This window comes from Alligator mississippiensis, chromosome 13 (genome assembly GCF_030867095.1).
Source record: "Alligator mississippiensis isolate rAllMis1 chromosome 13, rAllMis1, whole genome shotgun sequence".
NCBI lineage: Eukaryota > Metazoa > Chordata > Crocodylia > Alligatoridae > Alligator > Alligator mississippiensis.
Window position 1 is genome coordinate 54,852,667 of NC_081836.1, and position 9,346 is coordinate 54,862,012.

A 9,346-nucleotide genomic window follows, 5' to 3' on the forward strand; every position below is an offset into this window, starting at 1 on the left:
AGCCATCTAGTATCTTCCCCAGCATCCTGGATGCCATTCTTCTTCTTTTTTTTGTATGATGTTTTAGGATCACAACATTCATAGATTAATATCTAAATCTGATAACCATTCTGCTGCTTCAGGGGTAGCTGTGTGGACTGATTTTAAATCACCATTACATGATCTAATTGGACAGTTGTTCACAGTGTTGCACCGTCTGAAAAATTGCACCACAATCGCAACTCGGACTCTCTTCGATTCGCCACTCCACACTTTCCATGAATTGTCTGGCTGCGATGCAGGGAGGACCAAATCTTTCTCCGTAGGTCAAGCCCTGGCTGGGGGATTGCAGGGTCGCTGATGATGTATTTCAGCGGCAGGTTGGTATTTGCCCAGGCTTCCCTCCATCGTTCTTTGGTGCTCTTGTTATCATCATAGATCTTCTAGGCGTATTTCCAGAAGGGTTTTCTAGATTTGAACTTATCCAATGGTGGTGTGGTGATGTCTTTGTTGATTGGGAGGTCTGGGTTACCGATGGCCTTACGATATTCCTTCACACATGCGGCATCACAGCAGAGCTGTGGGGGAGCAATGTTTGCTAGGACTGGACACCATGGCAGTAGCATACTTTTTAGCATTCCCAATATAATCCACATAGCTGCATTTAACTCTGTATCAACACTCTTTGTGTGCACGCTTTTGTTCCAGACTGGGGAGCAATTTTCTGCCGCAGAGAAAACAAGTGCCAGAGTGGCCATCGAAGCGCAGCCATGCATGCAGCACCTGCCACTGCTCTGAGCAGCACAAGGAGGACTTCCCACTCCACCGGGTAAAGCAAGAAGCAAGGTTAATGCACTCCCAGGAACGCGGCTGGAAAAGAGATTTTCCCCACTCGCTGACCGCGTTAAGCCACCGTATTAGATAGGGATTTTAAAGCCTGCTGGGCTTATTAGAGCATGCGAAACACATACACGAATGCACTGCAACTGAACGGTGGGGCTTTTCTTCGCTGAACTTCAGTCGCTTTCCGAGTCTGGCAGCGGCTCCAGTTCAACGGGCGCAACTATACGCTCTTAAATAGAAAGGGATCTCACTCCCCGGTTAACCGACCATCTCCTGGCGGCTACAATGGCTTGTTGTCTAATCAACCATTGGCCCTTATTTGTGCCAACAGAAAACTTTCCAAAGATTTGGGACGGCTCCTTCTCCCTAAAGTACTCTTTGAATTAGAGGACCAGCGTGTCCTCTCTAAAGAGGCCAGTTTTGAGATACTGGTAAAATCAGATGATTTATTATAGCTTAACCAATACCAGGCCTTAGTGACAAATGTCAAATCTGTGCTGGCTCTTAACTTCCTCCTGTTCGCACGGCTGTTATGGTGACAATTTGTGCCATGCGCTTGGTTTCTTGGGAAATATTCTGCTCCGATTAAAACTGCTTGCAGCAATGCAAGACAGACCCCCCATTCATTATAAACAAACTGTGCTAGCAGAGCCTACGTATCACTGTGAAAAATCAAGCAGCCAAGACATGCAGTGGTCAATTGCTGCTTAATATTCAGCTAGACAATATAGCGTGTAACAGGAGCGCTCTCTCGATAGACACCGAGGAATCGCATTTGCAGAGGACAAGCACCCTCTCTGCTGCTGCTACGGTACAGTTTCCAAAATAAGCCCTAGGGCTGAAATGGAGCAGGTGAAATCTAGGTCCAAATCGAACTGGTTTACTACCAGAATAGTCGGAGGTATTGTGAGCTCCCCAAGTGTGCAGGGAGGGGCGAGGGTATGCCGACCACAGGAAGGAGGGGCGGGCATGGGTGAAGGGAAGGGAAGTCTTACCTGCCTGGGCTAAGGCTGCCATTGCTGCTGCTGTAGCAGTGTTTGCTCCAGTGGCAGTAGTCATAGAGCTGACCCTGGTGCCCCGTTACCATATAAATACTGGGTGCAGGGCTGTGCTTGCTCTGGCAAAGGCTACCCAGGGTTGGAGGGAGCATCACTGCATTTTCCCCATTTCCCCCTCCCTTTCCTCAATACCCTAGATACACTGCTTGGTGTGGCATGGCACTGCCCAGCTCCGTGGCTGGGAAGGGCAGGCCGCCCCTTCTGTGGCAAAGACTTCTTGCGGGCAGGGGATTCTGGTGTCCCCCTCATAGTTGGCATCTGGAGCTAGTGCCCCACTTACCTGTCCTGCTTATGCTCCTGATAGTAGTTTGAATTTAGCACACTCAAGGAACAAAAACCAATGCCTCATTTCTAGGTTTGCCCAGGTCGAACCTGACTGCAGCTAGAAACTCTTCAGCCTCGTCCGTCCTCTGAGTGTTTTTGCTGATCCGTTTGGCAAAGACCCACATGCGAAGACAAATTCAGTCTTTCTGGAACTGGGAATGGGAAAGACAGTGCTACAGCTCTGCATTAAAAGAATAATCTGGGTCTCAGGATGCAGGTAGGGTGTCTCTATATTAAAAAGGTGCTCGGCTCCAGAATGAACTACTGTGATGGCTAAAGCGGACGGAGCTTAAAATGTCTGCGTGCGAGACCAAGGGTTGATTAGTTTGTTTGTTGGTTGTTTTCGGGGGACGGAGGGGTGCCTTTTTTCTTAATAACCTTCAAAATAGGAAAATAAACACAGAAAAATATCATTCGTGCAAGGCGCAAGATAAGAAACAAGCACTGTGAAGTCAGGAAACCCCAGCTTTGAGGTCCTCTCCGTCTACATTTAATCAGCAATGCTGGGAATATTAATTTTCCACCCACTGCTCTTGTCAAATGCAGAGTTCATTATATTTCTCTCCATAGATGTATCCCATAAAAACATAAAAGAGGCAACACGGCCAAGTTAACAGTGCTCAAAATCAGAAGCCTCTGAGCTCGCTTCCCAGTCAATTATTTGATCACAATCTGTTTTACTTCAGATACCCAAGACTGATGCTCCGTCAAGTAACTGGGGGTCCAGACAGCTTATCACAAAATCATTTGCCTTCCTTCTGCATGGCAGCTTCTCCGGCCTGAATTGGAACAGGCTGCTAAATCTTGCCACCCCGTGAATCGTTCTAACCTAGGACCTTGTTTGATTGCTAAATGGGAGAACAGTTTGTGACATGCTCCCTAGAGAACAATCAGCCCTACAAAGTAACCAGAGCACATAACAGGTTGAATCTAGAAAGCTTTCTTGTCTTCTCAGTTTCCTGAAGCTTGTATAGGAAGCTGCTTTGCTGTTTGTCAGCATTGTATCTTGAACCCCGGGAGGGTTTCTCTGAAGCAGGAGTCACAGAAGCACTGGTAAGTAGGGTCTAACAAAGACAAACTTGGCATTGATAACACTTTCCTATAAATCCAGGAAGAGCACACACCAACTGCTGAAACTTCCTTAGCTTGACAAAGGGTTTTTGAACCCGAAAGCTTGCTTAATAACTATTCTCCAACTATTTGGGTTGGTCTAATAAAAGGTATCAGATACGCTGAAGGAACCTTGTCTGCCTATAAATCAGTGATTCTCAACCAGGGTGCTGTAGCTGCCACAAGATGCTTTTAGGGGTGGCACCCAGGATCAGCACGGTTAGGTGTGCAAACACCTATGCATAATTCAAAGAGACTTCAAATAGGAATCTCAGTACCCTTCAAAGGGGGCCTTGAGTCTAAAAAGGTTGAGACCCCTGCTGTAAAAGTATGTTTTTATTGACTAATGCACTGCATCTCTATGCTACTCCTGCACGGCTCATCCTGCCGCTCCAGGTTGTACAGACCAGTTTTAAAGAGGCTGCTTTCAGTAACGGATGTGTTACTGCCATGTGCCTCGCACCTTCTGGAATAACTGCAAGGGTATTTATAAATCAGAGCGTGGAAAGGTTTGAACCTGTGATTTATGGAGAGGCAACATGGGAACCTGAAGCAGACCACCTGCTCCAGAGGGAAGAGAGGCTTGGTCCTCGCTAAGCACTCAGGCTAAGACTTCCTAGCCATCAAGAACTGGGCTGCTTCCTGGGAATCTTTTCCAAAGGAGGGGACCAGAAGGAACAAGCAGAATAGCCAGGAGCAAACTAGATGGCAACTAAACAAATCCAGCAGACGTGGCCTTCTACAGAGGACTGGGTTCTTTCCTCCCACGTTAAACCCTGCAACAAGACTTAAAAAATGCAGAAAGCCAGTATTTCTGAGGTTCCCGCCTGCATGCAAATAAGCAAGCCGCCTGAAAGCTGCTTCTGTAGTACCCATGGAGATCTGTGGCACCAAGCATGACAAAAATGCCTTTGATGTGACATCAAATGCCAACTGCAGGCCAGTCCCTGGGTACCTTTCATAACGTTCGGGGCTTCTACAAGCATCTCTTTTTAGTGCCTTCAAAATGCTTTAGAAACATTTCAGCCTCTCATCTACTACATGCGATACAGATCCCGAAGCCAAGCACAGAGTTAAGTGGCTGGCTTAAAGTCATTTACTAATGAACTGGAAGAGCCAAGAATAGGAAGCTGATGCGATTGCCAGGCAGCCCCCAACCAGCGTTGCCTCTGCAAATACCAGGTCATGTCCATCCCCCCCACCAGGAAGAGAACACTTGAGAGAAATGTCATCCCACAAGCCCCATCAAAATCTTAGTCATCTTCCGCAAAGCTTCATTAAACGCTGAAACTAGGTTAAACAACAACAAAAAAATTATTCCAAATTCTCTCGTGAAATTTGCCTTCAGTCGGCGCTCCACAAAGAAACAGCCACACAGCTCCAAGCGCGCAGAGGAAGAACGGAGAAGCACCGTGAGCAAATTGCTTAGGATGAAGCAGTTAAAAAAAGCCCACCTTGTGTGCCCTTTAATTATTTAGCGTGCTCAAAATATATGCCTTCAAAATCTGCAGAGTCAACGACGAGGGCAGCAGCATACTGGGAACCAGCTGTCCTCTGCTTGCAACCCGGCACATACAGATTTATATTTTGAACCCAATCGAATATATACTTAAGTGCACTGTGCTGCCACAAGATAAAATTGCAGTACTCAAAAATACGGGGTCTAATACCTTCCTGAACTACAATCTGCTTTTGTGCCTATGAAATAAATCCAGTCTTAGGAACCTAGTATTAAATGGCATTATACTAATTATCCAACTTCACACATGCATGTGGTTTCCCCAAGTTAGCAGATTTATGACTCATATTTATTTGCTCCTTTCAAAGCCAGGATATCCCGTTTCATATGGCAGGGAGATTTTTCTTTCTAGCATAATCCATTCTCAGGAAGTGAAAGCCAGATCCAAATAATCTTATAAAACTCAAAGCACTTTATCAGACTGAGGCTTGCTCAACCGGCATGAACGCAGATGAACGCTGGAAGGCAAGGTATGGACCATCTACCTAGCGGGCGAGTCCATGTCAGTGTATTTCCCATACCTATAGAGAGAGCAGTTTCCCTGCCTAACTCTTTGTGGGCTAGTCGGTAACTTCTCATTTTGCTGCACGAAATTACCCCACCTGTATTTGAAATGCTGACAGTAAGAATAATTATTCCAGCCTTGCAATTCAGATCAACCCACCCTCCAAAGAGTACAAGGCACTTCAGTGGTTCTGTGTAAGAACCAGCCTTCCTGCTGGAAAATTTTTGGTTACAACCAAACGTGTGGAAGATTCTTCTAGCAGAACAGCCCATTCGAGCTGAAAGAGCTTGAGGCAAGTTTGCAGTCCTCATTTGCTTAGTGGTTCCCCGGCGACGGTTTAAACACTCAGTGTTGTCCTGGGGAAAGTCAGTCCTCTAAAAAGTATGTTTTTCTTGGGTTTGCACCAGTTAACTTGGAAAGAAATTTAGAGACTTTTGGACAGTGGAACATGAGGTTTAGTCTCTTTAGGTCCTTAAAATGCATGTCTGCCATAATATTGCCTCCTCTCCTTGCATTTACAGTTATTAGTGCATTTACTCATCAAACATACATTAGAAGCTATCTACAGGAAGCCCTGAAGAGCTGTCCATGCAGAAAAGGAAACCAAAAGATATTAAGGGTCAGAGAGCTGGCACTAATTTTTCATTTTACGAAAAAAAGCCCTAGCAAGATTCTCTCTGCATCACATTTAGCATCGATTGAACTGCCTTGAAATGGAAACTACAAGTGCCTGGATAAAATCAATGGGAAGGTTGTCTGGTTTCACCATCACTTCAATAAAGTGTCCCTGTATCCTCTGCTGAAACGCTGCTTTTGTGGCTTCCTTAAGAATACACCTTTGCAAATCACAGCAGTTTTCATCCAACCTGGCTCCGACGCCAGGGTCCAGTCCTGCAATCCGTACTCACAGGTCGCCAAAGCCATGTGATTTTGGCCCGGACACCGGCCTTAAAGGCACCCAACCTTTGGAGAGACAGCTACTAAAGAAACAAAAGCCAGCTGATTTCTGTCAATGCCCGATTAATTTTGGAGACTTGGATCCGGAACTCCCCTCCCTCCTAAAAGATGTTAGCATTAGGGAGAAAGTTGTAGGTTATATCACGCCACTTAGTTCTTATCCTGGACTTGGCAGCCTGAGGCCTTTGGGTCACAGCCAAGCTTCCTCAGACTGCGATGATTTAAGCAGAGCATGCATTTTCCCAGAAGAGGAATATGCACATTCACTGTTTGTTCTACCTCCAAGGGACCCATTTTACAGATCACTGCCTGGCATCAATCCTTTGCACTGTAAGGATTTATAAACTCAATGTAGCAGGGCCTGATTTGGATGGAAACCTTCCCCTGCAGCAGCCGCACAAGAGAACTAGGAACTCAAAGCAGCTATCCAGTTTCCCAGGTGCAAGTTCAATGACGTGCAAACAACCCCGAGTCTGAGCTAACAGGTCGGCGGTACTTCAGCCCGCTGTGATCCAATGGGTCTGAATAAGCTCCAGCGCTCTCTGTAACACGTGGGAAGGATGTTTGTTTTAGTAACCTTTGAGCTGCCGCACTTTAAAGATGGCTTCCTCGAGCAAGCAACCATAAAAATGTGATTTACAGAGATGACTGTGGACCCTCAGGCAGACTCTTGCTGCTGGAAACTGCCGTGTCCTCACCAGGCCAGACTCTTCCAGACACTAGGGGAACAAAGGACTCGTCTCTCTGTGCATTTTCCCAGGCTCTTCCTATTCTCTGCTCAGTGCTACTCTGCCCCCAATTTCCACTGGGAACCCATCACAGAAGCCTAGTTCCCCATGCAGGATCTCGCGTGAGCCTGAAGAGATGCATCAGTGCTAAAGCATTTTGCAGCCTCAACAGCGGGGACCCTCCACCCACTGGGTCCATGCTCTTCAGAACAGCCTGGGCAAACAGACAAGCCGGGGTTTGTTCTCTGAAGGTCAATGCCGTTAGGCTCTTGAAGGTCATGAGTAGATGCCCATGCAGAGTCTGGGGCCCGTTGCCAAATGCCTTGCCACCAACCCTGGGCAAAAGGGGTGATAAGCTCCCCTGTTGTAGCTGCGCTCAGCTGCACGGCACAACACAGGGCAAGGCAGGGGCAGCGAGAGCCACGGGGGTGAAGCCCTTTGGAGCTTCAGCTCCAAGGGTCTGGGCTGCATCGAGCAATGAACCAGACGCCAGCGTGATCGAGGAGCACACGGTACCGTGTCGCTGGGCAAAAGCACAATGAAGTGTGTCCGCAGCCACGTTCTGCGCCAGGTTTCAGGGTAAATCTTCAAGTCAGTCCTGTGCTGGGATTCAACCAGCAAGGTCCTGGGGCAGCACAATCCGGTGGACACGCATCTACAAGGGACGGCTACCACCTGGTTGTCATTTGACAGCCTGGAGGGGACGCTGGCAACCCCTGTTCACCATTACGTTCACTGAGCAGCACCTTGTGCCATGTGACCCTAGGCACACGCGCCTCAGTTTCCCCACCTGTGACATGGTGATAGTGCTCCCTGCTCGCTAACGAGACCTACAGCTGTGAATCGGTCCAGGAGGAACAGGGCAGCATTTGTTCACATAAAAGTCACACACTTCTGTGCCCATGCGAGCTTCTCCATCGTGCCCTGGCCACGTGTCTTTGCCCAGCCCTGCAGGGACGATGTTTAGGGAGAAGGTATCTCAGTCCCGGGTCCGGCAGCCCACGCCCTCTCCTACAGTCCACTGCCACCGAGGTTTTCAATCAGTGACAGACGCGGCGATTTCTGTGACGCGGCGCCTGAAAATGATCGCTGGCCATATCAACCCCGCGCTGACAGCCAAGTGGGAACGACTTCCACACACCACACGCCCGGCTGGCACGTGACCCGGCACTCCCGCGTCCGGAGGCGCGCTTCACCGCCGTCACTGACGCTCTGGGCCTGGGCCGGCGCTAGCCCTCCGCAATACCCACGCGGCCCGGCGGAAAGGCCCCCGCCCGCCCGCCTGCTTCCGCGCGGCGCGGCCCGGCTCGGAGCAAAAGAGAAGAGGCGCAGCGCGGGCGCGGGCTCCCCTCTCCCGTCCATGAAACCGCACCGACGTTTGCCTGCCGGCGCGCTGCACCCCGCGTCCACTGCTCACCGCAACCACGGCTGCTTCGCGGCACACGCCACAGACACAGACTGATACACGCACGGATGCGCACACACACGCACAGACAACAAGGTCAGATGCACACACACGCACAGGCACGCCTACACACCTGCACGTGTGCAGACACAGGCACAGATGCAGGTGTGCACAGAAACACATGCACATACGCACACAGACACACACAGCCACAGATGCAAGTGTGCACAGACAGAGACACGGACACGCACACAGTGGCACACTCGTGTGCACAGGCCCGCACACATGCACGCGCGCACACAGGTCGACGCGCTGGCTCGCGCCCCTCCCCCCCGCTCTACCCCGACCCACGGCGCCCCCACACGCAGCGCGGCCCGAGGGCCCGATGCGGCCGGGCGCGGGGACAGCGCGGCGCGGCGCGGCCCCTGCCCCCCGGCGCGGCGCGGCGCGCTCACCCAGGCTCTGCCCCACCGGGGTGCTGAACGGGTTCCCCAGCAGAAACTCCATCTTGGGATGACAACAAACAGCCGGCCCGACCCGGCCCGCAACCCCGACCCCGCCCCTCGCCGAGCGGCATCCGCGCCGCCCAATCCGAGCCGCCGGCACCGCCCGTGGCCCCGCCCATGCCGCAGGCTCGCCCCGCTGGGTTGGCTGAAGAGCGTGCCAATCAGAGAGCCCCGCCCCTCTCCCTGCGCGACTCCTTCGTTTTCGACTGACGCAAAGGGGAGGCGGGAGCTCCTGCCGCCCCTCGCCAATGGACAGCACCTCTCCCATTCCCCCGATTCTATTGGGTGGCAGCCACACCAATCACTTTAAAATCCGCCCACCAGGCGCGCTGCCCACTCTGATTGGTCGACTTGGTTTCCTCGCGGTCTGATTGGCGGCGGAGCTTCACACCCCTTTTCCCTCCCTCCTGTC

The 9,346-nt window shown here is 50.6% G+C and overlaps 1 protein-coding gene and 1 long non-coding RNA gene across 7 annotated transcripts in view; one reads left to right on the forward strand and one right to left on the reverse strand.

Moving 5' to 3' along the window:
• The window catches only part of LOC109282101 (uncharacterized), a 57,213-nt gene extending 50,757 nt beyond the window's left edge, over positions 1-6,456 (forward strand). The window contains exons 5-7 of one of the 2 annotated variants that reach the window (XR_009456344.1): positions 688-808; positions 2,236-2,421; positions 2,891-6,456. This is a non-coding gene — a long non-coding RNA (uncharacterized LOC109282101). Of the gene's footprint in view, positions 1-687; positions 809-2,235 lie in introns of both variants that reach the window. The other variant, XR_002088978.2, reaches the window with a different exon arrangement.
• TOM1L2 (target of myb1 like 2 membrane trafficking protein) overlaps positions 1-8,985 on the reverse strand; it is a 59,815-nt gene extending 50,830 nt beyond the window's left edge. For all 5 annotated transcript variants that reach the window (XM_014604317.3, XM_006272702.4, XM_019482966.2 and 2 more), the window contains exon 1: positions 8,884-8,985. In XM_014604317.3, coding sequence (XP_014459803.1) covers positions 8,884-8,935 — 52 coding nt within the window. In that variant the 5' untranslated portion in view covers positions 8,936-8,985. The remainder of the gene's footprint in view (positions 1-8,883) is intronic.
• Between the last annotated feature and the right edge of the window lie 361 nt (positions 8,986-9,346).